The 26844-nt window shown below is 48.7% G+C and overlaps 2 protein-coding genes across 3 annotated transcripts; one reads left to right on the top strand and one right to left on the bottom strand.

Moving 5' to 3' along the window:
• Positions 1-23: 23 nt before the first annotated feature.
• Positions 24-16716, top strand: METTL5 (methyltransferase 5, N6-adenosine). Its single transcript, XM_069733110.1, has 7 exons — positions 24-1987; positions 6159-6273; positions 6616-6800; positions 7926-8008; positions 8114-8165; positions 8560-8609; positions 16232-16716. Exons 1-7 carry the CDS (start codon positions 1888-1890, stop codon positions 16271-16273), a joined length of 627 nt encoding a protein of 208 aa, XP_069589211.1. The 5' UTR covers positions 24-1887; the 3' UTR covers positions 16274-16716.
• Positions 16055-26844, bottom strand: SSB (small RNA binding exonuclease protection factor La). 2 transcript variants are annotated; one of them, XM_069733108.1, is made up of 12 exons: positions 26708-26844; positions 25245-25318; positions 24629-24732; positions 24368-24542; positions 23930-24037; positions 22829-22929; positions 21311-21382; positions 18821-18863; positions 18453-18593; positions 18061-18247; positions 16702-16812; positions 16055-16484 (listed from the first exon to the last, which is right to left on the bottom strand). In XM_069733108.1, the coding sequence occupies exons 2-12, from the start codon at positions 25308-25310 to the stop codon at positions 16369-16371; spliced, it is 1224 nt and encodes a 407-aa protein (XP_069589209.1). In that variant the 5' UTR covers positions 25311-25318; positions 26708-26844; the 3' UTR covers positions 16055-16368. The 2 variants fall into 2 exon arrangements, with proteins under 2 accessions (XP_069589209.1, XP_069589210.1); XM_069733109.1 differs by having other exon boundaries at positions 26532-26788.

Genomic DNA, 26844 nt, shown 5'->3' with positions numbered 1-26844 from the left:
ATCCCCGGCGCCCCCTGCAGTCAGCTTCTCGGTACTGCAGCTGGCGGGCGCATCTTATCATCGTGTTCACACTGCGGGCTTTCTCCCAGCGGTTTTCAAGCGACTGCGCTCACAAAACGCTGCAAAGACTCTTCCTATTCATTTCTAAGGTAAAACGTCTTTCAGTTCAGGCGTTTGGTGGGAGAAAATAAAAGCGCATTGTGTGGTTAGGGGTCTGTGCACACTGCGGCTCCACGCAGATCCCAAACCCAGCAAAGACAATGATATAAATATACAGCAATGTCTGCGCGACTTTCTGCCCACTGGATCCGTCTCTGGTCACTTCTATTAATTTGAAAGCTGGGAAGTGTCTAAAAGAAGAGCTGTAATGGCGGCTTCTGCGTCCTCTGATCAGGGTGTCATTACCTCAGATGTAGAGAAGATGGGAAAAAATTCTCCATTGTGTCGGTGTGCGGAAATCAGACTGCACTCAGATGTCATCCGAGGTTCGGGCCGGACTCACTGACTGGCGCGGCCGAGTGCGATCCGATAATCGCTCAGACTCGGGCATGCTGCGATATTTTCAGCCCTATGGAAAGATTCGACCCGTAGAATAACCCTGGTCCGAGAGTGATCCGATATTGTGTAGAATCGCACTGACCAAGAGTACGGCCCTAAGGATGGGTCACCGATATCTGATCGATGGCGTCGCACTGGTCTGGTACTGATGACCCGTCCTAAGCCCACGGTCACACGGTCAGTACTTTACCTCAGTATTAGAGGAACAATCAGAGGAAAAGTATAATAGAAACATATGCACCACTTCTGGACTGTGGAGAGGTGAGGCGGCCGTCGTCCACCTTTTCCCTGCACACTGCGGGAATGTCCGGAATAAAGGACTGTTCTAGAAGGACGTGGCGCCTGACGCTTCTCTGCATTCCTCCATATATATTGTCCATACTCATTACTTTGCTGACCGACGGGACGGAGACCCCAAATCTATCCGCCCCCCTCTGTTCTCCAGCACAGAACAATCACATCTACCAGACTTGTGTCCATGTGGGGGGTAATTGAGGTGGTGAGAAGAATCTGAACTATGAAAAAAAATTGTGTTGACATAATAATAATAATAATAATGTTATTTCTATAGCGCCAACATATACTGCAGCAGCTTCCATTTTCTAGGACCCGTCACTTCTTTCTTAGTGGAGGGAGATGTGTGAAGGTTTTTATCGGTAGGATGTTTTATTGCATTTTTTGTGCGGAGACTGAATAATGACAATTCCGTCATTTCCATTTTTTTCCTTTTCAGTCTTTGCACGGGTTACATAATGTTATATTTTGATTCATCAGACTTTTCCATCTTTCTTAATTAAGATGAGGATCCCAGCAAGTCAGCAAATCCACAGCTACCGGAGCAGATAACGCGCCACCAGAGCGCTGCAGATCCAGACAGCGCTCACCATCCATCGCATCAACAATAAACTGATCAATGATGATTTCATTCTAGTCTCTGATCATTCAGATCTTTCCTTCTCGCTGCTGGATCCACTGCTGCTTTGTCAACACCCCACAACTGGGTCAAGTGTCCCTTTGTTAACCCCTTGTTTCCCCTAGTTCATGTGATTTTCTATTGTGTTCGTACACCACGGTGAACAGCAGGTGGCAGCAGAGCACAGGTTTACTGTATTTTTTTCCTTCTCCGGAACTGTTTGTTTGGTCGCAGATACTCGGGGGACGCTCTGCAGTGACGGACGGAGTCTGGTCATGTGATGCAGCTGGTTTTTGCAGCGCTGGAGGGTGAGCAGTGAGTGCAGACTGTGCCATGTGCTGTTACTGGTGAATGGCTGCATCCTGTAAGGAAATACACGGGGGGTTCTATGCGCTCTGTTATTACACCTCCAAGAAATGAAGCTGAAGCAGCTGGAGAGCTGCCTGCAACAGGTGAACGGCTTTGAAAGTCCCAAACTGCTGCTTGAGCAGTATCCTACTAGACCACATATTGCAGGTGAGTGAAGCTTCTTGCATAGTAGCAGAGCGCGTACCCCTCCCCCTCAGCGCCCGTCGCTCCGCGCCCCGTCCCTCTCCACGCCCCGTCCCTCTCCGCGCCCCGTCCCTCTCCGCGCCCCGTCCCTCTCCGCGCCCCGTCCCTCTCCGCGCCCCGTCCCTCTCCGCGCCCCGTCCCTCTCCGCGCCCCGCCCCTCTCCGCGCCCCGCCCCTCTCCGCGCCCCGTCCCTCTCCGCTTCGCGCCCCTCTCCGCGCCCCGTCCCTCTCCGCTCCGCGCCCCGTCCCTCTCCGCTCCGCGCCCCTCTCCGCTCCGCGCCCCGTCCCTCTCCGCGCCCCGTCCCTCTACGCTCCGCGCCCCGTCCCTCTCCGCTCCGCGCCCCGTCCCTCTCCGCGCCCCGTCCCTCTCCGCGCCCCGTCCCTCTCCGCGCCCCGTCCCGCTCCGCGCCCCGCCCCTCCCCTCTCCGCGCCCCGTCCCTCTCCGCTTCGCGCCCCTCTCCGCGCCCCGTCCCGCTCCGCGCCCCGTCCCTCTCCGCTCCGCGCCCCGTCCCTCTCCGCTCCGCGCCCCTCTCCGCTCCACGCCCCTCTCCGCGCCCCGTCCCTCTCCGCTCCGCGCCCCGTCCCTCTCCGCTCCGCGCCCCGTCCCTCTCCGCTCCGCGCCCCGTCCCTCTCCGCTCCGCGCCCCGTCCCTCTCCGCTCCGCGCCCCGTCCCTCTCCGCTCCGCGCCCCGTCCCGCTCCGCGCCCCGTCCCTCTCCGCGCCCCGTCCCTCTCCGCGCCCCGTCCCTCTCCGCTCCGCGCCCCGTCCCTCTCCGCTCCGCGCCCCGTCCCTCTCCGCTCCGCGCCCCGTCCCTCTCCGCGCCCCGTCCCTCTCCGCTCCGCGCCCCGTCCCGCTCCGCGCCCCGTCCCTCTCCGCTCCGCGCCCCGTCCCTCTCCGCTCCGCGCCCCGTCCCTCTCCGCTCCGCGCCCCGTCCCTCTCCGCTCCGCGCCCCGTCCCTCTCCGCTCCGCGCCCCGTCCCTCTCCGCGCCCCGTCCCGCTCCGCGCCCCGTCCCTCTCCGCTCCGCGCCCCGTCCCTCTCCGCTCCGCGCCCCGTCCCTCTCCGCGCCCCGTCCCGCTCCGCGCCCCGTCCCTCTCCGCTCCGCTCCCCGTCCCTCTCCGCTCCGCTCCCCGTCCCTCTCCGCTCCGCGCCCCGTCCCTCTCCGCTCCGCGCCCCGTCCCTCTCCGCTCCGCGCCCCGTCCCTCTCCGCTCCGCGCCCCGTCCCTCTCCGCTCCGCGCCCCGTCCCTCTCCGCTCCGCGCCCCGTCCCTCTCCGCTCCGCGCCCCGTCCCTCTCCGCTCCGCGCCCCGTCCCTCTCCGCTCCGCGCCCCGTCCCTCTCCGCTCCGCGCCCCTCTCCGCGCCCCGTCCCTCTCCGCGCCCCGTCCCTCTCCGCTCCGCGCCCCGTCCCTCTCCGCTCCGCGCCCCGTCCCTCTCCGCTCCGCGCCCCGTCCCTCTCCGCTCCGCGCCCCGTCCCGCTCCGCGCCCCGTCCCTCTCCGCGCCCCGTCCCTCTCCGCTCCGCGCCCCGTCCCTCTCCGCTCCGCGCCCCGTCCCTCTCCGCTCCGCGCCCCGTCCCTCTCCGCTCCGCGCCCCGTCCCTCTCCGCTCCGCGCCCCGTCCCTCTCCGCGCCCCGTCCCTCTCCGCTCCGCGCCCCGTCCCTCTCCGCTCCGCGCCCCGTCCCTCTCCGCTCCGCTCCCCGTCCCTCTCCGCTCCGCTCCCCGTCCCGCTCCGCGCCCCGTCCCTCTCCGCTCCGCGCCCCGTCCCGCTCCGCGCCCCGTCCCTCTCCGCTCCGCGCCCCGTCCCTCTCCGCTCCGCGCCCCGTCCCTCTCCGCTCCGCGCCCCGTCCCGCTCCGCGCCCCGTCCCTCTCCGCTCCGCGCCCCGTCCCTCTCCGCTCCGCGCCCCGTCCCTCTCCGCTCCGCGCCCCGTCCCTCTCCGCTCCGCGCCCCGTCCCTCTCCGCTCCGCGCCCCGTCCCTCTCCGCTCCGCGCCCCGTCCCTCTCCGCTCCGCGCCCCGTCCCTTTCCGCTCCGCGCCCCGTCCCTCTCCGCTCCCCGTCCCGCTCCGCGCCCCGTCCCGCTCCGCGCCCCGTCCCTCTCCGCTCCGCGCCCCGTCCCGCTCCGCGCCCCGTCCCTCTCCGCTCCGCGCCCCGTCCCTCTCCGCTCCGCGCCCCGTCCCTCTCCGCTCCGCGCCCCTCTCCGCGCCCCGTCCCTCTCCGCGCCCCGTCCCTCTCCGCTCCGCGCCCCTCTCCGCTCCGCGCCCCTCTCCGCGCCCCGTCCCTCTCCGCTCCGCGCCCCGCTCCTCTCCGCTCCGCGCCCCGTCCCTCTCCGCGCCCCGTCCCTCTCCGCTCCGCGCCCCGTCCCTCTCCGCTCCGCGCCCCGTCCCTCTCCGCTCCGCACCCCGTCCCTCTCCGCTCCGCGCCCCGTCCCTCTCCGCTCCGCGCCCCGTCCCTCTCCGCTCCGCGCCCCGTCCCTCTCCGCTCCGCGCCCCGTCCCTCTCCGCTCCGCGCCCCGTCCCTCTCCGCTCCGCGCCCCGTCCCTCTCCGCTCCGCGCCCCGTCCCTCTCCGCTCCGCGCCCCGTCCCTCTCCGCTCCGCGCCCCGTCCCTCTCCGCTCCGCGCCCCGTCCCTCTCCGCTCCGCGCCCCGTCCCTCTCCGCTCCGCGCCCCGTCCCTCTCCGCTCCGCGCCCCGTCCCTCTCCGCTCCGCGCCCCGTCCCTCTCCGCTCCGCGCCCCGTCCCTCTCCGCTCCGCGCCCCGTCCCTCTCCGCTCCGCGCCCCGTCCCTCTCCGCTCCGCGCCCCGTCCCTCTCCGCTCCGCGCCCCGTCCCTCCCCGCTCCGCGCCCCGTCCCTCCCCGCTCCGCGCCCCGTCCCTCCCCGCTCCGCGCCCCGTCCCTCCCCGCTCCGCGCCCCGTCCCTCCCCGCTCCGCGCCCCGTCCCTCCCCGCTCCGTGCCCGTCCCCTCCAGCTCCGCGGTGACTGTAGCCGCTTTGGCCGCACCTCTATGACTGAAAGCCAAGTTCCCAGGAGAAATAAAGTAATTTTTTTCCTGGTAGCTGCGTCCAGTACGCCGGCCAGGCAGCATTGTAACACTGTTAACCTAATAACGTTCGGTGACATGACTGGTTTCCTTTTTTTTTCAGGGCTGGAGTGGTGCATCTAAGTAGAATTGAGCACATTTGATCGGGTTCCTGCTTATTTGGCAAGCTACAGCGCTTACCGATTAAGCGACAGCGCGATCCAGGAAGCCGGGTTCCCTCTATGTGACAGTCACGACACATGCATGGAGAGCCCAACAAACAGGCTGTCCATGCATGTATATTGACAGTGACACATGCAGCTGCGGCGCTGAACAGCTGATCAGCCGGCGCGTTCCATGTATCCGGGTTCCCTCTGCAGCTTATTTGGTAACCACTATAGCTTGACCAACAAGTAGGAACCCGATCAAATTTGTTCATCTCTACTTTTAAGCTAAAGTCATTGTCTTATACTCACCATCCGGCACCTTCCTTTTTTCAGCTCCGCTTCTTTCCCGCAGAGCCATCTTGTGACTGCAGAAGCTGCGTCACAAACACTCAATGCAAGTCTATGTAAGCCAGTACTAGGCTCTCATAGGTTTGTATTGGGTTGTGATCTCTGGCTCAATCCAGCAAACACTGGAGCCATGCGGCAGGTCACAAACTGCTAGAGACTGATGGGAACAATAGTGATAGACGGTGAAGATGGCGGCAGGTAGGTATCAGACTAGGTGCAGTGACCTTAGATTACTAGCACCACTTCAGTGTTGCAATAAAGAAAAATGCTGGAGTGGTGCTGTAGCATATTAAGGATACAGCCAGTTTTCTTTTTTTTTCCTCCTCTTCTTTCGTGTGCCATAACTATCAAGAGCCATTTTTCTTTTAACATAGACACAGGACGGCTTATTTTTTGTTGTTTACAGGATGAGTTTTAGTTTTAAATGACGCCATTCATTGTATCATACAATGTACTGAAAGATGAGGGGATGTGGATTTTAAGTGCAGCTAAATGATGAAAAAGAATGAAAAACAACAAAATTCCAGGGCTGTAGATGCCTCTGCTTATATCGCCTTCACCCAGTTTCCTCTACCAACCAAACAAGTGCAGCTGATAGATTGTATATTTCTTTCCAGCCTGCATGCTTTATACCATCCACAACACATTTGATGACATTGAAGAGAAAGTAATTGCAGATCTCGGCTGTGGGTGTGGAGTGCTCAGCATCGGGGCAGCGGTGTTAGGTGCTGGGTAAGTACTAAGTTAGCTTAAGTTATATTAACCCCTTCCCAACTAGGCAGTTCTTTCCATATTTTCATTTTCTCCTCTTCTTTCCAAGAGCCATAGTCAGTGTGCAGGCTAAGATTGTCAAATATTAGAAAAATAAAAGTGGATGTCTGAGATCCTAGACAGGGACAAATAGAGTGTAAAGTAATGTGCGGTCACGACTGACTTGGGTTGATTTTGCCTCCTTTGGAAGACATTGGTAGAGCTACCCTAAGTGTTGCCCCCCCCCATGGGAGATTGTTATAGGCTGAGTAATTTCTACTTTTTAATCTCCTTTTTATTCTTCCTTCTCCTTCTGTATGGCAGGTTGTGCATAGGATTTGACATAGATGAAGACGCACTGGGCATATTTAGGACGAATGCTGAAGAATTTGAGCTTCCAAATGTTGATCTGGTTCAGTGTGACGTCTGCTCGCTGCCATCTACTAGCTTAGAGAAGTCTGTGGATACGGTCATAATGAATCCTCCTTTTGGTACAAAGCATAATAAAGGTAGGATTCCTGGTCTGTGATACTTCTCATCATGTTCTTCAGACTTGTTTATTACTGTCTATACCTGTTGTGGAAGAAAGATGACACCAGCAGGAAACCTCTGGGTACATCCACATAGAATTGATGTGTGGCTACAGATTTTTATGTGGAAAATCCACTGCTTACTACCGTACCAGCATTGCGGATGAGATTGTCGGGCTGTAGCACAAATTCAAATCTGTCTTTGTACATTATGATTTTACAGCCTTTCTTGATTCACCTAGGCCTTCAGCATTGCCGTAAAATAAAGTGTAGCAGATGTAGCCAAGTCATTTATGCTCCAGTCCTAAGTGAAACCACAACTATTGTATAATCAGTGAGCACAGATGTAGTGGTCACTGTGTTACAGGGGTATTCTCAATTAAGTTGCTTTAATTGGCATAAAATTAGGCAAGTTTGCAATTGTATTTCTCCTGCAATTACAGCTTTTCTTTCCAGTCCTCAATGATCTCTGTAGCTACTGTGTAAAGATACAGCATACAGCAGGTCTGAGTTGTGTGTCATTACAAACACTTCCAGATCTTATCTCACGGCAGACAGTGTGGGGGGAAGATGAAAGCTGACAGCTTCGTGAAATAACATCTGTAAGTATTTAAAAATGATACAAGTTTCCCAATTCTTCAATAACACGTCATGTTTCAGCAGGCAGAATAGCTACAATAGCAGTCTGGTAGCGCCTCTCTGCTAGGGTATCGTATTTTTAAAGCACAATTAATTCCTTGATGTTGTCCATGTGAAAAGGTTAAATGTATACAATATACATGACATTAAACAAGCTGATAGACTGGTAAGTAGGGAGACGACCCTGCGCTTGTGGGGTTACAATCAATGGAGTGGAGACAATAGGGGGGTTGCAGCAGATCCGGTGGTGGCGGGGTTATTGCAGGATGTAGACTTTTCTAAAAATACGACTTTTGAGGTTGCACCTCAACTTTCCAAATGTGGGAGCAAATCGGACGTGTTACATCTGAAAATACTCCTAAAATGGTAAATATTTTTACTCTACTGTAAAATATATAGCGCGACCTCCGCTTGGGACTGTGGCCCAATGAAACCTGACTGGTTATCTGAAATTGCTTCTACTAGGCATGGACATGACGTTCCTGAAGAATGCGCTGCAGATGGCAAGAACATCCGTATATTCACTGCATAAAACATCTACAAGAGAAGTACGTGTGTATAAGCCAACACTTATCCTATGGTGATACATGTAATCACAAAAGGCTACAGAGAGCTGGTCTTTCTTGTCTAGAAACGTCTTATTCTTTTTCCAGCACGTTCAAAAGAAAGCTGCGGATTGGAAGGTGAAGATGGAAGTAATAGCGGGTAAGGAATTCCCAAATAATATAGTGAGATATTGGTCATCTTTTTCATTACAAATGTATTTTTACATATTTGTTGTAAAATATTTGATCGGTAAAAATCACCAAATCAAAAGTTGTCAATTTTCTTCTCACTGCTCCTGAGTTTTATTTTGTTTTTTTTACGGTCCTTTTTAATTTAGTGCTATTTTTTAATGGGCCAATAATGCAGTGCAGCCTATAAACTATTGAGAACCATGTGAGCCGCGCAAATTTAGTAAAAAACTTAATAAAAAGGCCCATATCTGGAACCATAAGGTAGATGTAAAATAAATAGTTACACTTGGAGCAAAAACACTGGCCACTTTTACCCCGGTGACAGGTCCCCTTTTTAAATATGAGTCTCTTTTGTTTTACAGAGCTCCGGTATGATTTGCCAGCCTCATACAAGTTCCACAAGAAGAAATCTGTAAGTTGTTTGAAGGACGCCGACACATTCTGTAAATGGTGCACAGCAATAAAAAAGAAAAGCAAGGCCCCGATTCATCAGGCCTGGCGGCTTTTATGCCAGTCTTAGTGAGGAGGCAGGCTGGAGTGTGAGACAGGGACTGGAGTAAAACAAACACCGGCGCTAGTCACGAATTTGACCATCTGGTCCCACCCCGGCGACTTTGTTGTAGCTGGGCAAAAATGGTATCAACACCAAGAGTTTGTGTTTTTTGGTTTTTGTTTTTTTTTTAGCACATCAGAATTCTGACATAGAAGCTTTGATGAATCGACCACCCATGTGTTTTTGCAGAAAGTACATGTGACGCACAGACCCCAATTGTTTCAGCAGTACTTTCTGCATTTTTTTCCCACGTGCAATAATTACCTAAGCACCTTTACAATTTCTGCAGTCTTGTGGGGCCATCCTACACCCCCCCCCCCAAACACATTACATCATTAAAGGGAATAGCTGATGCAATTCCAGTCATTTGCTTTATGTATCTATTTGGATGAAATGGCACAAGAAGTTGAAAAATTAGACGAAGTAACAAGATAGTGGTTGGGGAAAGATCAGCAAGTAGGTAAAATAAAGGGAGAATTTATCAAGGCATGTATACCATTATGTCTTAGTGTGGGGGAGCTCTATTTTTTGCACCGCTAACCTTCCAATACTTCAATAGACAGAATACTTTCAAATAGGTTCATATTCCTCCCACCCCGCTCCTTGTAATTAATGAAGCAGATGGATGCAATGCTGTACCTCCAATGGCGGCAAACCACACGGCCACTATGGGGCCTGTGCGTTGGTTGTGTCGCCGGTGCCAGCACTGCCTCACCCGCAGTTTCAACTGAATAAACATCCTGGATGTCGGCACAGTTGAAAAACAAATGATGGGAGATGGAGCCTTCAGCGGACGATTGTTCTCCCATCATTCCATCTGAGCTCTGTGACGTCTCATTGCAGAGGACTGAACACTGCAGAGGGTCAGAAGATGCCCTGCAGAGACTGAAGCAGCGGGGAACGAGGAGTTATTTATTGACTCTATATTTTGTTGTTGTTTTTTTAAATATGGGGACATAATACTGTATGAAGGACTATTACACTATATGGATGGCTATGGATGATTTCCTTAGTACACACAACATTATGGGTTATAGTTAATTTAGTGACCAAATATATATCATTGGTGGAGAAAGGTTGAACTTGATGGACCTAAGCCTTTTTTTTTAACCTCTGTAGCTATGTTGGGGCCATTATACTGGATGCAAGCAATTATATAGTGAAGATTTTTGTGGAGTCCATCATACTATGTGGAGGGCTGTATAGGGGCCAGTATGCTGGTTGGAGGGGGCACCATTAAACACTGTGGAGGGTTAGGTCATCATACCATGTGTGGATGCTACTGTGAAGAATACTTTCTCTATCGCTTCATTTGGGGGACACATAGCCATAGGTGTATGCTGCTGACACTATGCAGAAAAAAAATGTTTTCTTCTCCCCAGCAGTGTACACCCCACTGACTGGCACCAAGTTAATCAGTCTAGCTTCATGGCGGTAGGAGGCGGACACGGATCTTTCAGTAGACTCCCTGTATGATCATTTGTCTATTCGGTAGGACCCTAACACACCAGATGAGTTCAGGTGATCTAAAGCTGGGGTCCCCAACTCCAGTCCTCAAGGCCCACCAACAGGTCATGTTTTCAGGATTTCCTTTGCATTGCACAGGTGATGCAATTATTACCTGGGCAAGACTAAGGAAATCCTGAAAACATGACATGTTGGTGGGCCTTGAGGACTGGAGTTGGGGACCCCTAATCTAAAGAATGGTCCGGCCCACTGGCCTACCAGGGTCAGACAGCGTCAGGAGCTACAGACATCCGGCAATCCAGGGAGATTTGGATGCCTGATTGTGCTTCAGAGAGGGTTGGAGAACTACCTTCTTTCCACAGGTCACCCCTTCCCCTGTTCCCCTGTGCAGGAATTATTCTACATTGAATTAAGCCTTCCAGAGTTACATCAGTACTGTAGTTAGGTGCCCACAGGTATGTCTGTGGTGTCTGTCCCTGCACCTTTTTTAAACATCCGTGCCACTCCTCCTCGCTGACCTCTCTCCTTAGCCAACTTATCGGACCAGATCTCTCAAGCGGGAAAATATGTAATTGCTGCCTCATTGGATGCCGCCTCAGCTGCAGCTCAAGTGGCCAGTAAAATAGTGGCCATCCGCAGAACCATCTGGCTCAAGGCGTGGCAGGCGAACTTGTCTTCCAAGAAGTCTCTGAGCGATTTGCCCTTCCAGGGATTGTGACTGTTTGGAACCAGGCTTGACCAGATTATAATGGATGCCACCGGTAGGTAAAGTTATCTTCTTCATAAAGCCAAGCCTTGGCACCTTCCCTTTAAGTGAAAGTGTCAGTCCTTTCATCTTTTTTGGTGCTTCTCGTCTGTGCCTGCAACCAGGAGGGGACGCAGGCCCAACAGGAAAGGAAAATGACTTTCAAACCAACATCCTCTTGGTGTCTCACCAATCCGCAAGGCAGGTCCTCCAGGAGCAGTCCTAGCAGGTTCTCCTCCGCCTCATGCTTCTCTGCCACCCAGGGAGTCTCTCAGGGTGGGCGGTCGTCTCCTGTTCTTCAGGGACTTTGGCTCGCTTCTATCAAGGATACCTGGGTCAGAGAACTGGTATCTACAGGATATAAGATAGAATTACTTTTGTGGCCCAGAGATCATTTTTTCAAATTCTGCCTCTCTTCTGGGTTTTTTCGCAGCCATATCCTCTCTTCTCCAAACAGGCGTCATCGTTCTTGTCCCACCTCAGGAACGGTTTCTATTCAAACCTCTTTGTAGTGCCAAAGAAGGACGGGTTTGTTGGACCCTTCCTGCATCTCAAGTTACTGAACAAAAGGGTCAGTCTTTGTCATTTCAGGATGGAATCTTAGGCTACGTTCACATTAGCGTTATGCATGTTTGCGTCGGGCGACGCATGCGTCATGCGCCCCGATATTTAACATGGGGGACGCATGCGTCTTTTTGTGATGCGTTGTGCGACGCATGCATTTTTTTTGCCGCAAGCGTCGGGCCAAGAAAACGCAACAAGTTGCATTTTTCTTGCGTCCAAATTTCGGCAAAAAACGACGCATGCGTCGCAAAACGCAGCGTTTTTGCGTGCATTTTTGTTTGCGTTGCGTCGCCGACGCAGCGGCGCACAACGCAAATGTGAACGTAGCCTTAGACATTTCTGGGTTCTGTGGATATCCCAGACGCCTATCTTGATGTCCTGATTTTTCCGAGTCCTCAGATTCCTGCGACTTGTGGTGCAGCAGAACCACTTTCAGTTCGTCGCCCTGTCATTCGGCCTGGCAACCACACCCAGATAATGGCAGTGGTGATGTCCATCCTTCGGATCTAATGGTCATATCTTACCTCAACGATATCTTCAAGGCTATGCCCTTCTCTATAGCCCAGGAAAGCTTGTCTCAGCTGGATAGTCAACAGTTCAAAATGTTGTCTAGTTCCGACCCATTGTCTGATTTTTCTGGGCATGCTTTTCAACACCTTTCAGTCAAGAGTTTTTCTCCCCAAGAAAAAGAGAGCTTTAGGCCCTTCAATCTGTCTCTTCGCTATTGCGGTTCTTGGCAGTATGGTGACAGCTGTGGAGGCAATACCTTTCACTCAATTCTGCACCAGGCTGCTTCAGCAGACCATCGTTTCCCAGTGGAACAGGTCTGTTCTTTCCCTGGATGGTCCAGTCTGGATATCGTTAAGAATCAGGGCATCCGTAAACTGTCCTCCCCCTCTGTCAGGGTCGGTATAAGAGAACAGGGTTCCAGCAGTGCACATTCATGGCATAGGTAATTGGGTGACTGACTTTGAGTCGTGAGTAGGGTTGAGCGACCTTGACTTTTTTAGGGTCGAGCCGAGTTTCGCGAAACCCGACTATCTCAAAAGTCGAGTCGAGTGAAATCGGCCGATTATGGCGAAAAGTCGAGGATCGACCGAAACACGAAACCCAATGGGAATTTTTTTTTTTTTCTCCCTCTCCCTGAACTGAAAAGCTGGTGTTACACAGTGCAAATCGCTACAGCGCACAAGCGACAACATGACGATAGGCGTCCACGCCCTATGTCATCACTCTGCCCACGCCCCTTCATTGGCTGAAAAAAATGGCGCCAAGCGCGTCATACGAAACGCGACTTTGGCGCGAAAGTCGCGTACCGCATGGCCGACCCCACACAGGGGTCGGGTTTCATGAAACCCGACTTTGCCAAAAGTCGGCGACTTTTGAAAATGAACGATCCGTTTCGCTCAACCCTAGTCGTGAGGGTCTACCATCAGATTTGTCTGTGGTGGAGCATACCGGATGTGGACCTCATGGTGTACTGGATGAACATAAAAGTTCCCACGGTCGGCATCACCCTGTTCAGTTTGCTCTTCCTTATCTGTTTCCACCTCTCCCAAAGCAGTTGAAGAAAATAAAAAGTAGGTGGTGTGCTGATGATCCTAATAGTACCAGATTGGCCCAGGAAGGCCTGGTAAGCAGAGGTACAGGTCCTTCTCAAAAAATTAGCATATAGTGTTAAATTTCATTATTTACCATAATGTAATGATTACAATTAAACTTTCATATATTATAGATTCATTATCCACCAACTGAAATTTGTCAGGTCTTTTATTGTTTTAATACTGATGATTTTGGCATACAACTCCTGATAACCCAAAAAACCTGTCTCAATAAATTAGCATATTTCACCCATCCAATCAAATAAAAGTGTTTTTTAATAACAAACAAAAAAACCATCAAATAATAATGTTCAGTTATGCACTCAATACTTGGTCGGGAATCCTTTGGCAGAAATGACTGCTTCAATGCGGCGTGGCATGGAGGCAATCAGCCTGTGACACTGCTGAGATGTTATGGAGGCCCAGGATGCTTCAATAGCGGCCTTAAGCTCATCCAGAGTGTTGGGTCTTGCGTCTCTCAACTTTCTCTTCACAATATCCCACAGATTCTCTATGGGGTTCAGGTCAGGAGAGTTGGCAGGCCAATTGAGCACAGTAATACCATGGTCAGTAAACCATTTACCAGTGGTTTTGGCACTGTGAGCAGGTGCCAGGTCGTGCTGAAAAATGAAATCTTCATCTCCATAAAGCATTTCAGCCGATGGAAGCATGAAGTGCTCCAAAATCTCCTGATAGCTAGCTGCATTGACCCTGCCCTTGATGAAACACAGTGGACCAACACCAGCAGCTGACATGGCACCCCACACCATCACTGACTGTGGGTACTTGATACTGGACTTCAGGCATTTTGGCATTTCCTTCTCCCCAGTCTTCCTCCAGACTCTGGCACCTTGATTTCCGAATGACATGCAAAATTTGCTTTCATCAGAAAAAAGTACTTGGGACCACTTAGCAACAGTCCAGTGCTGCTTCTCTGTAGCCCAGGTCAGGCGCCTCTGCCGCTGTTTATGGTTCAAAAGTGGCTTTACCTGGGGAATGCGGCACCTGTAGCCCATTTCCTGCACACGCCTGTGCACGGTGGCTCTGGATGTTTCCACACCAGACTCAGTCCACTGCTTCCTCAGGTTCCCCAAGGTCTGGAATCGGTCCTTCTCCACAATCTTCCTCAGGGTCCGGTCTCCTCTTCTCGTTGTACAGCGTTTTCTGCCACATTGTTTCCTTCCAACAGACTTACCATTGAGGTGCCTTGATACAGCACTCTGGGAACAGCCTATTTGTTGAGAAATTTCTTTCTGGGTCTTACCCTCTTGCTTGAGGGTGTCAATGATGGCCTTCTTGACATCTGTCAGGTCGCTAGTCTTACCCATGATGGGGGTTTTGAGTAATGAACCAGGCAGGGAGTTTATAAAAGCCTCAGGTATCTTTTGCATGTGTTTAGAGTTAATTAGTTGATTCAGAAGATTAGGGTAATAGGTCGTTTAGAGAACCTTTTCTTGATATGCTAATTTATTGAGACAGGTTTTTTGGGTTATCAGGAGTTGTATGCCGAGGTCATCAGTATTAAAACAATAAAAGACCTGACAAATTTCAGTTGGTGGATAATGAATCTAATATATGAAAGTTTAATTGTAATCATTACATTATGGTAAATAATGAAATTTAACACTATATGCTAATTTTTTGAGAAGGACCTGTAGTTAATTTACCCACAGATGCTCCTTGAATGCTATCGGACAGACCCGATCTGCTTTCTCAGGGTTCCACCAGAATTCTCACTTGAATTGACAGCATGGCTGTTGAAACCGTGGTTCTAAGAGCGTCTGGGTTCTCAGGGTGAAAGATTTAGATGAGGATCTGGGCTCGGAAGGAGGCAGTCGAGTCTTATTGGATTTTGAAAGCCTTCTTCCGTTGGTGTGAGACTAATGTCTATGGCTTTTCACAGTGTCTATGGTTTTTCCTTTCTTCCATCAGGCAGGACTTCACACAGGTTTAGCTCTCGGCTCGCTGAAGGGCCAAGTTTCTGCTTTATAGACTCTTTTCCAAAAGAATTTAGCTTCACTTTCTCGGGTTAGAACTTTTCCTCAGTGAGAGAGTCATGCAGTTCCTCTATATCAACCATGAGTAGATCCCTGGGACCTAAACCTGGTTCTGAAGGCTCTCAGGAGTTCCCCTTTTGAACCGCTCAGAAGTCTGTCTTTTCTATCCTGGAAGGTGGTTTTTTCAATGGCCATCATTTCCAGCATGTGGGTTTCAAACAGGCAGCTGTCACGTCACTCACCCTTCCTTATTCTGTAGCCGGAACCTTTTCTCCCAAGGTAGTCTGTCCTCCCCACTTTATGTCCATCTCCGGCTTACCCTTTGGAGTGCCCCCTTCCAGAGGACAGATCCCTGAGGATACTTGTAGAGACCTTCCAGCATCCAAGGCTACAGTTGCACGCTGGAGCCAGGAAACAATCTAGGAAGCGTGCCAGATTAAGACCAGAGCACCCTCACCCTGAGTGTAAGGCCCACCCTACCCAAGCGGTGGGTTCCTCCTGGGCAGTTCGCCATCCGCCCTACAGCTTTCCAGGAGCGGCGACCTAGCGAACGCATGAATGGCAGACTAAAAGTTCTACAAGGTTCCTACCTACACCTCAGCAGGAGAATCTTCCAAGAGGCAGTGGATTAGTTCTAAATCCTGAATGGAGTTTGTGCTGTTTCTTCCCCCTAGATACATCCCATGGTTTCCGGTGTCCCCTTATTAAGCAAGTCGTGAGATATGCCCTCCTGTGACCGCACTGAATATTAAGTTCAGAACTTCCATGGGGCCCCATGATTTCTAAGTTAACCCCTGCATGGGTGGAGTCATAGTATTTATGTATGAAGCAGCCATATGCAGTCTCCTGAATTTTAGACATATTAAATCTGATCTGAAGCAAAGATGTCTACAGACAGGTGCGAAGAGGTTGAAGAAAAACTACAACCCACTTAATAATTTGTTTTTATTGATAGATCGATGTATATAGTACAACTGTGTCCTCAATACACAAAACCTGGAAGAAATGATTGATTAGGATTTAAAAAAAAAAAACCAAACAGAACATAAATATAAAACCTGTTTTCAAGTGCCGTTCATTGTAACAAAAAAAACCATTTTCTTGCAGGTTGACATCGAAGTGGACTTCATCAGATTCTCGTTTCACTGACACGTTATCTGAAGACTTAAAATGGACAGTTTTTGTATTTTTAGTTTTCTAAAAAAAAAAAAAAATTCCATCAGAAGAATCTAAAACTCTGCAGCTTATTGGTCTACAGTTTTCTGCTGCTTCGGTTCGGGTTCATCTGTGCTTTTGTCCTCCAGCTGTCTTTTCTTTGTACTTTCTGGCGATTCAGTCCCATTTTTAGCATCGGCGGACTCTGAAATGTGTCAAGTGAAGTTAGAATTAAGAAAACAAGAACATCAGAAGAGACATTCACAAGGATCTTGCTTGGGTTTGTAATTTCAGCAGTGCACAATAGCAGCTGTTTGTAAAACGCCAACGAACGTCTGGTCCATAGAGAAGAACAGCCAGGAAGCCGCGGACATGAACTAATCATGTATATAATGTCTACATGTTATATAAAATTAAAGTACCTTCCATATCCTCTTCATCACTATCAAATTTCTTCTTTTTCCCCTGGAACTGTATCTTCTTTCTGGATGAATCATTGTTTCTTCCACCCCTTCCCTTACCTTTCTTCCCACCTGTAAGTATATAAACACAGTCACAGATCTGCTACGTGCAGAAACATTAGGAGAGCATTGGCAGAATTTTTCAGCAAGAAAGTACTCATACCCTGGAAGTGTGTACAAAGCATAAGGTCGTTGATTATCTCACCTAAATATTTTCTACCCAGCAACTCCATATGGGCCATGCAGCAGTTAGATTTGATTATGGTCTTGTGCACCCCGGCATTATGAACCCATATCCCCGTACAACAAAGCCACAGGCGCTAGCCATGCATTCATATGGTGCCCTGTACAGAACAGACCAGCATGTAACTCAGACAAGGTCTCGTAATTCCCATTGAAGTCTAGGGGTGCTTTCACATTGCGTTCTTTGTCCCCGTTGGAGCACATGTCTGAAATCACCTGCAAAATAGGATCCAGACGCATGCCCCTAGATTGCAATGTCAGAACGAATGCGTGCTCTAACATGCACCATTTTCGGGAGCGTACATCTATAGGAGGTAGCTAGTCAGACCCAGTTTACTGCATCTGGGTGAGAGCGATATGCATATGTGGTTAACTGAAATTCAAAAATTTATCCAGGATTTGTTTGTTTTTCACTATGGGCTTAAATACTAAACAGGCAGTTAGTTGCTTACTATGTGCCTGTTGTACCTGCCACTGACGGCTCCTGCTGGCAGCTATTCAACATCAGAGCTTCCTTTTCCTGGCAGCCCTGTCAATGCCATGCTGATTGACAGCTAGCTCCCCGCAGTTGCACCCGAGCATGCTCAGATAAAGCCTTACCAGAGCAAGTGCGCGCATCACAACCAAGCATCTGTCACACTCCTGTCAGGAGAGCCAAAGGCCAGTCCAAGCATTGCATTGTGCTCCTCTCTCCTTAAAGTGTAACTTCAGTTTCAGGAGAACTTTTAGCAGCAGACTGTTTGCCTCTAGCTCCTCTCCATAGAATCTTATAAGCACTAACTCATCTTTCAGTAATGAGGAATTCTGTATTCACTGAAAACAGATTTTGCAAGTAAACTATGAAAGAGGCAGATTTGATAAGTGTTCCAAAACTGCCTATTTTCACGTGTAATATTAATTTATTGAATGAAGCGATCCTATATGTGAAACGGTCATCGTCTGACCGGCCACACCTCTGCCCTCCTCTTTGTACACCAGCTATTCCATGGGCAGAGCAGGAGCCTGAGCTAATGAGAAAAAGCAGAAAAAAAAACAAAATAAAATTATATATAAGCATCCCCTGTAAAATGGACTTACCTTTTCCTTTCCATTTATTATAAGATTCTTGTTGATTTTCCATGATTTTCTTTAATGCCGCCTTCTCCACATCACCTTCAAGATGTTCCCAGGTCACATCCTTCTTTTTCAGCTGTAAATTGCCATCATTCGCAGCTTTGGCCTTCTCCAACGCCTCTTTTGCATTGCTTTTAAATAATATGATTCCCTTTTGGGGGGTGGAGGGGGAATATATATTGAAAAAACGTACATACACATGTATAAATGTGTATAGTATCTTATTTCTATACAAATCTACATCTATACACACCCCTCTATCACTCCAATGTACAAGACCTTAGCCATTAGGTGCTGCAGCAGATATGCAGTAAATTGAACAATCTCATCTACTTAATACGGTCGTGATCATTTACCTCCTTTGCTCCTCTGCTAAAATCAATCCATTTTATTTCCCCGTGAGTCTGGAATAATGCGTGAATATCTTCTCTGGAAGTCATGTTGTCCAGTTCACCTGAGAATTTTAGGAGGCAGCCGATCTGTTCGTCTAAGGATTTCTGTAAAATATGAAGAATGTTAAATGTGCATTAAAGGGTAAGGGAGTGCTCACATTGAGTTTTTCACATGATTTTTGCCACAGACTCTGCAACAAAATACACATAAGAAAAACACTTTAGATTGGATTGCAAAAAAAGCTTCCTGTTCATATGGATGAAACTGAAACAGCATTTAGGAATTATTATTTTTTTTTTTAATACAAAAGCAAATCAAAGGATGTGCATACCATTTCAGCTTCCTCTGCTTGCTTCTGAGCATCAGCTTTCTCTCTGGAAAAAAAAAAAAAAAAAACAACATAAGTTGTTTGCATCCCTTTTCCAACAAATAAATGGTTTAAGAACTATTTATATACAATTCTACACTTGTTTCCTCATTCCTTGGTAAATAAGCTTCTGTCTCTTGTAGTTTACAATATGAAGTAGCATTCTATAGCATGTACATATGTATTGTGAATTGCATTACTGCTCTAGATAAGGAAGGAAAAAAAAATATGGAGATACTTAGGACATAATTTGGCCAATTCATGTGTACCCAGCAGCCAACAAGAGGGAGATCACCAGTGGCTGGGAACCCATCTAATGTGAATCCTCTCCTAGGCTGAAGCCTACAATTATGGGTAGGTACCATCCTGCTGCAATTAAAACCGCAACAGGCTGATGGGGGGAGAGCTCGGTCAGAGCATGGGCATGCATGAATTGTGTGCCAAGTATCTTATTTGCCCCCTTCTTTAAGCAGAAGATTGATGCGATCAGAGAAAGCTTTGGCCTGCAGCCCCCAATGCCTCTTAGCTGCTCAACCCTGTGGCTCCAAAACCAGCTTCTCCACCATGGCAGAAGATGTGATCTTGACAGGAGAGTGGAGAGCTCATCTCACCACTTGCACGCTTGACCGCTCCCAACCCACCTCATCCCTAACCTCGCCAGTCTTCATTCCAACCCTAACACCTTCAACCTCTCACTCACAACTAGTGTCTTCCCCTCATCCTTCAGGCATGCCTCGATCACACCCATCCTCAAAAAGCCCTCCCTCGGACCCATCCTCTGTATAGCCATCGCTGATATCTCTTCTCCCGTATGCCTCAAAACTACAGGAACAGCATCAGGAACAGCATGTCCATCTTGAACTGTCCTCCCACCTCTTTCTTGCTCCCTCTTCGACCGGTTACAATCTGGATTCCGACCACACTACTCAACTGAAACTGCCATAACTGAAGTCACCAATGACTTACTAACCGCCAAGAGCATGCAACACTACTCTGTCCTCCTCCTCCTGGATCTGTCTTTTGCCTTCAGCACTGGACCACTCCTATTACAGATTCTCTCATCCCTTGGCATCACAGACTTGGGCCTATCCTGGATCTCGTCATATCTGACAGACCGGACATTCAGTGTCTCCCTCTCAAACACCACCTCCTGATCTCACCCCCTGTCTGTCAGTGTTCCCCAAGACCCCTACTCTTCTCCAACTACACCTTCGGCCTGGGACAACTCGGAATCCCACGGTTTACAATATCTCTACACTGATAACACACAGATCTACCTTTCTGGACCTGACCTCACCTCCTTACTCGCCAAAATCTCACATTGTCTGTCTGCCTGCCATTTCATCCTTCTTTTCTGCTCGTTTTCTAAAGCTTAACATGGACAAAACAGAATTCATCTTTCCCCCACCTCACTCTACCCCTCCAGCTGACCTATCCATCAATGTCAATGGCTGCTCACTTTCCCCAGTCTTGCACAATCGATGCCTCGGGGTGATCCTTGACTACCCTCTCTCTTTCAAGCCACATATCCAGGCCCTTGCCTCCTCTTGCAGATTCCAACTCAAAAACATCTCAGATCCGTGCATTCCTTGACCATGAAACCACAAACACTAGTGCACGCCCTTATCTCCCACTTCGATTACTGCAACCTCCTCCTCTCTGGCCTCCCCTCTAGCACCACTCCAATCCATCCTACACTCTGCTGACCGACTAATCCACCTGTCTCCCCGCTATTCCCCAGCCTCTCCCCTATGCCAAGCCCTTCACTGGCTTCCTATTGCCCAGAGGCTCCAGTTCAAAACCCTATGACGTACAAAGCCATCCACAACCTTACTCCTCCATACATCTGTAACATGGTCTCCCGGTACTTACCTACACGCAACCTTCGATCCTCTCGATCTCCTCCTCCTGCTCCCCTAATCTCTTCTTCCCACAATCGCATACAAAACTTCTTCCTTGCTTCCCCCATACTCTGGCTCTCTCTACCCTAACACAGACTCTCACCTACTATGAAAACCTTCAAAAAAAGAACCTGAAGACCAACCTCTTCCGACAAGCCTACAGTGATCCTCAACCTACTGAACCGCCGCATGACCAGCTCTTCCCTCCTAGTGTATCCTCACCCATCCGCTGTAGACGGAGCCCTCACGGGCAGGATCCTCTCTCCTTTTGTACCAGTTAGTGTCTTGGTTTTGCTCATGTTTATTGTATTTGTCTATATTTGCCCCCTTTTCACATGTAAAGTGCCATGGAATAAATGGCACTATAAAAATGTATTAGAGCAGTAATGCAATTCAGATTTCATGTTTACAATATAAGCTTGCCGTTTAGGATTTACTCATTTCCCAGTAATACAAGCAACAAGCATCATTTCCAATCTACATTTTCAGGACACCAAGGCAAAAAGAAAAAAAAAAAAAAAAAAAAAAAAGAGAAATCCTGACATTTACTCACTGTTTGGATTTTGCTTTGGCTTCAGAATGCTTGTGCTTTCTCTCTTCATTCTTCTTGGCTATATATTCATCCCTGTGGAAAGAAAACATTTCATAGTTGTATGAAAAAAAAAAATAATTCCTGACCAAGTTCTGCATTTTCCACCCCCTGGTAAGACTTAATTCTTAGATTGAACCTAAATGCCTATTTAAGGTGAGGTCTTCAAAATAGTCCAGTATTCAAAAGGCAAGAATCTATTATCGGGGAGACCTGCTGAATTACTACATGTGCATGCGGTTAATAACCAGACATGCATGAAACCTCTTTAAAAATGGTGACCAAAGACTTTAAAAGCAAACCAGGTCACCAGGTTTGACAGATCAGATAAGACCACCACCTTTCAGGCCGGATATACAGCATTCTAAAATAGTGTATCGCTGCCCCCAACCCGACTTGCAAGTTAAGTTTTTTTTTTTTTTATTATACTCACCTGCAGGGCAGTCCAGTAGGTGTCACGGATCTTGGTCTGGTGCCTTCTTAAGATTGCCATCCTCCTTGTTGCTTCATGTAGATGACATCTCCTACGTCATCCAGTCTCCCTGGCATCACGCTCCCTCGCCGGCGTACTTCTCTGCCCTGACTAGAGCAGAGCACAGTGTGCAGGCGCCGGAAAAAGGTCAGGGAGCCCTGATACCAGAGCACTGCAGTACTTTATGCTGCCATCCCTCAGGTCAGAAGTACGACTGCGCAAGAGCATGATGCCGGGGAGACACGATGTAGGACGAGTCATCTACACGAAGCAAGTAGGAGGATGGCATCGCAAGAAGAAGGGGGTGCCAGACCAAGACCAGCGACACCCATCGGACTGGACCGACCCGCAGGTGAGTATAATAAAAGCTTTTTCTTCGCTTACAGGTCGGGTTGGGGGCAGATATACAGCATTATACAATGATTGTATCAGCCATGAAAAGCTGTGGCCGTATGTCATACCGGCCAAAGCTGCTGACGGATTCCCTTTAAGTGAAAGTCAGACAATTTTTTAACTGTGGCTATGATGGTGTCCAGGCTCTCCCACTGGGACAGAAGCCTGGGGACTAAGTATCAGAACATGATTTAAAAGACAATCTACCCCTACTGAAGTATTTTGCTGTAGTCTGCAGAGTCCCAATGGTGTGCACTGTACACAATTAACAGTTCGGCTCACTTGGCAGTTTCCAATGGTTCATGCGTTGAATACTTATGGTGACGTGCCAACTTAGTCGCAGCCAATTACTAATGAATGAAGCGGCTGAGACTCCAGTCTAGTGCAAATTGCAGAGCTGTGATGTGCTGACCACCATGTTCAGCAAACTGTAGCACTTGCTGAGGAGTTCACCAGGGATGGACAACCCCTTTAAATATATCCAACATTTTGCAAGATTGAAGTCCTGCATCAGTTTATACGTACTGCTTAGGGTTTCCCACAGACACCTCATCCTGAATGTGTGCGCCATCAATAGATGCACTTCCTGTAGAGGAAAGATTTAAACAAACACTTACTTTGACAGTATGATCATGTCAGAGTCTTTGAACTTGAGATCTTTGTTTTCCAAGAACTTTTTTGAAGCTTCTTCAGTCTCAAATACAATAAATATGGAACCCTGTGGATAAAGAAAAGACTTGAGCCTTGATTCATTTGTCATTTCTTCCTTTCTCAGGATTCATTTGCAATAAATAATAATATAGCGGCTTTAGTATTTGCGCTTTATCCTCTATACGTTTTGCATCAATTTTTAAAGTTGTCCATTTTTTTTAACTCCATTTTTATTGGTGGATTTTTATTTCACAAATTATTAATTTCACTTTTGTTTTAAAGAGAAAAATAAATAAACAGATTAAGATTTTAATGACAAGTTAAACCTGAATACGTGTTAAATGAGCAGAATCTAATGCATAGGATATTATTCAGAAATTTGAAGTTATAAAACACATTGAAAGGAAGGGAAGACATACAAGACGGAGGGGATCTAAATATTGGAAGGAAGTATGGTAATGAGGACCTGAATGAATGGGTCAAAAGAGATGACTCAAATATTCAGGGGTATCCAGAACGAATACCAAGGGGACGAGAATAAATTAACCCTCAACACAATTTTTATTCAAACCAGATGTAAGATTCATAATTTCTAACATCCTTGAGTCTTGTGCTTAGATAAGAGTAGAGCCGGAGGAGAGGTCCGCTTCAATGGGAGGCTATCAATGCGACTTTTACCAAGTGTAAAATCCCCCCTCCAGTCCATGCCTAAATTAAGGTTTCTGGAGCAATTTCAATCGTGGTATATTTTTAGGCAAATGTGCGACAAAAGGTTACGGCAAGACAAACTAAGGAGCATTAAAAAAAATAAACTGGAGAAGGCCGATGCCGTCCAGGGGTGTATACTGCAGAGGAGGAGCCACGGTTAATCTTTTTCAGATTATGCATAGTGTCGCCTCCTAGTGGACAGCAGCATAACACCCACGGTCCTGTGTCCCCCAATGAGGCGACAGAGTAAAAAAAAAAAAATTTTACAAACAGCTTTCGTCATTTTGAAGAATTTGGAGCAAAAAAAAAAAAACACTTAACCTTGTCTGCGCCAGAATAAAACACCCTGTGGCTCTTACCTTAAATGTCTTCTGGAGCGTCCGTCTCATTTGAATGTTCTCAATAAGAGCTTTGCCTTCAAGCCATTCCTTTATCTCATCCAAGGTTGTGTCAGGCTGAAATCCTTTCTGCAGAGAAGAAAGTGTATTTGCTATCCAGCATACAAAAATGCACACATTCTGTCCTCCACCAGCGACAACAGCCATGTGGACCAGTGCACCCAGTCACCGACTGCAGCGGTGTCCAACCAGTCACTGGAGCAGCCAGGCGACATGCCCGTCTGTATCAAACTAAAAAAGTACAGAACCTGGCAGGAGACTGCATGACCCCTTAACTATTGCATATAACTATTGGCTTGATAATCAGCCATGTACATTGGATTGATTGCCATTCTTATTCAGCCCCACGTGACCATAGGCCTGTGAAGAGCCAGTGACGTACACTACCACGCTACGTACAATGTAGACAGATCTGGTCTTGATGGCGTTCTTGTACTCGTCTGTGACTTCAGGTAAAGGCTTCTCAGGCGACCGTCTAATCTTTGATTTCTCCTCATCGATCTCCAGGAGACCGCTCTTTGATTTTTTAAGTGCTTCAAGAATCTTGCCAAAATCTTTAGTCAGTTTGCTCAACCTGTAAAATCAAAATCTAAAATAAGAAAAAGGGAGATATCGCAAACTGGATCGTACATTACAACCCAGTCCGCTGTATGGTCGTACCTGTTAAACTTAATCATGGTCTGTAGGGGCACCCAGCCGTCATCGAGGGTGATCTGTTCCTTTAAGAATTTATCTCTTGGTAGATTATGGTCCCCAAAATAATACTTTAAAGACAAAAACATGAATTAGAAGAACGCCATCCATTATAGGAACCAGTCAGACATCGTTCAATGGCAAATGCTGTGCAGTGGTGACTACCAGTAACTTTGGTAAGGCCAGTATTGTTCCCTTAGCACCATAAGGCCTCAAGTGCCCACTAGAGTTGGCAAAAAGACCCTGGTCCACCAACAGTCACTCAGTAATCTGACCAGTGAATGTAAGCCCGGAGAACCACCTTCTACCTCCTGGCACCCATGGCTATTCTCTTCCCTAGCATTACGGCAGTATCATTGTTACGGGGTGACATGTGGGTAAGGAGACTATGGCTCCTGCTGCGCTACAGGATCCAAAATGGTACCAACCTAAAGATCTGGGGCGTGCATTGGTCTTCAGTATTGGAATCTTCACCATTACTTATTTTGCAGCTCTAAGAAATTCATGAAAAAAATGCACGCCCCTGTGCTCCAACTCCATGCTGTGCCACTGACCCCCTCCCAAAATTTGTATAAATGCTTACCTCAATTTGCTCACAGATCTTTGCATCCAAGTCTTGCACTTGCTCATTATTTCCATTTTCAGCCATTTCAAAGCCTAAAAGAAAAAAAAAAGGTACGCATTCATGGGATTCATTGTGCCATATACTCCTCGTAATACAGATCTCAGTACACCGGAGTCCTCAGCGATGCCAGGCAAACAAATGCTCCTAGAGGGTCAATTAGAAGTGTGGGAAAGTAGGGAACAAACTATTATTCCAACGAGGTTACTGCCATAGGGAAGAGCTGCAGTGTCTCATCCACAGTGATGTCAGGACAATTGTTCTCAATGTCCCATCATGCAGAATGAATGCCAGGAAAACGGTCAGCAGCTTCTTACCATAGGCAGCACGAAAACCTGGCCGGGTCCCTCGTTACAGAGAGCACGGGTTTGGAAGACAAGCCGGGAATTGAAAAAAAAAAAAAAGAAGGCAATTCTTAAATCAGAGGAAAAAGTGGAGAATTAAAAAAAAAAAATAATAAAATAGTGGTGTTGTCACAACAGGCCTTCTGAAGCCGGTCAATGCCAATATCACCGCATTATTCACAGGAAACTAAATCGCACGTGAGAGTCTCATAGGAAGAGCAATAAAGAGGATGGGATACACAATCACAAACTGATGGGGAGAGTTTAACTTTTTTTTAGCCCTTAAAACTCCATATCCCTTCCCCCACAAACTTTTTGCAGAGCGTAAATTTAATTTTTTTATTTTGTTAATATTTAGCATTGCTTCGTAGACACCTGTCCAAACATATGTAATAATCGATTTATCTAAAAATAGTCATGATCAAAAAAGGGTCGGCTACAAAACTTGACCAGGAAAAAAAAAATTTAAAAAAAAAAAAAATATATATATATATATATATATATATATATATATATATATATATATATATATATATATATAATTTTTTTTTTTTTTACATGTATAGGTCGAGGGGAATGAAAACTAAAATCAAAAGGAGGTGCCCATATCGCCCTGTTAATGACCATACGTCTAATCCATTCTGCTACAACAGACTACAACTCCCAGCATGCCCCTTCATTCACAGCCTGAGAAGGCACGCCGGGAATTGTAGTCCGATAGCAGCGGCGGATGTACAGGTAGCAGAGGAGCGCCGCTCTCCGAGCGACTCATCAGGCCTGGCAGGAACCACGTGTGAGTGAGGAGAGGACGCGGTCTTGTTCGCTACGTCCCCCGGCCGCACGGATAGAACGATCAGGAGCGGAGACCGCGGCAGATAAACCCCTCACTCACCGCCTGACTTACCGCAGTCAGCGCGATAACCCGCCGCCCGTGTGAGGGAGCAACACACACAGAGAGTAGTGTGCAGCGCAGGCCCAATGCGTGCCTCCTACACGTGCTGCCTGGACGCTGCGGTCCCGCCGGGCTCCTGCCCAGTAATCAGCCCCGTACGGTTGGAGCCTCCGGCCGTCTGCCCTCACCTGAGCGCGCCGCGGTCCTCCGGTGTCCCAGTCACACGCCGCTCTCTGTTGCTCGCTGCCTCCTGATGACGCGCAGATTTAAAGGCGGCTCACCACCGCCCCCTCCCGGCATGCAGCCGCCTCCTCGCCCCCTCCCG

Source organism: Ranitomeya imitator, chromosome 7, assembly GCF_032444005.1.
Source record: "Ranitomeya imitator isolate aRanImi1 chromosome 7, aRanImi1.pri, whole genome shotgun sequence".
NCBI classification, from domain to species: domain Eukaryota; kingdom Metazoa; phylum Chordata; class Amphibia; order Anura; family Dendrobatidae; genus Ranitomeya; species Ranitomeya imitator.
Note: the sequence above shows the minus strand (reverse complement) of the source record. Positions and strands in the feature narration are given on the sequence as shown.

Bases quoted from the DNA above. Each gene is read 5' to 3' on its own strand.
- SSB (XM_069733108.1), bottom strand. From the start codon at position 25,310: ATGGCTGAAAATGGAAATAATGAGCAAGTGCAAGACTTGGATGCAAAG. The intron at 24,733-25,244 runs GTAAGCATTTAT...TTGTCTTTAAAG, and splicing joins AGATCTGTGAGCAAATTGAG to TATTATTTTGGGGACCATAA. The intron at 24,038-24,367 runs GTACGTAGCGTG...TCTTCTCTGCAG, and splicing joins AGACCAGATCTGTCTACATT to AAAGGATTTCAGCCTGACAC.
- METTL5 (XM_069733110.1), top strand. From the start codon at position 1,888: ATGAAGCTGAAGCAGCTGGAGAGCTGCCTGCAACAGGTGAACGGCTTT. The intron at 8,009-8,113 runs GTACGTGTGTAT...TTCTTTTTCCAG, and splicing joins ATAAAACATCTACAAGAGAA to CACGTTCAAAAGAAAGCTGC. The intron at 8,166-8,559 runs GTAAGGAATTCC...TTTGTTTTACAG, and splicing joins GAAGATGGAAGTAATAGCGG to AGCTCCGGTATGATTTGCCA.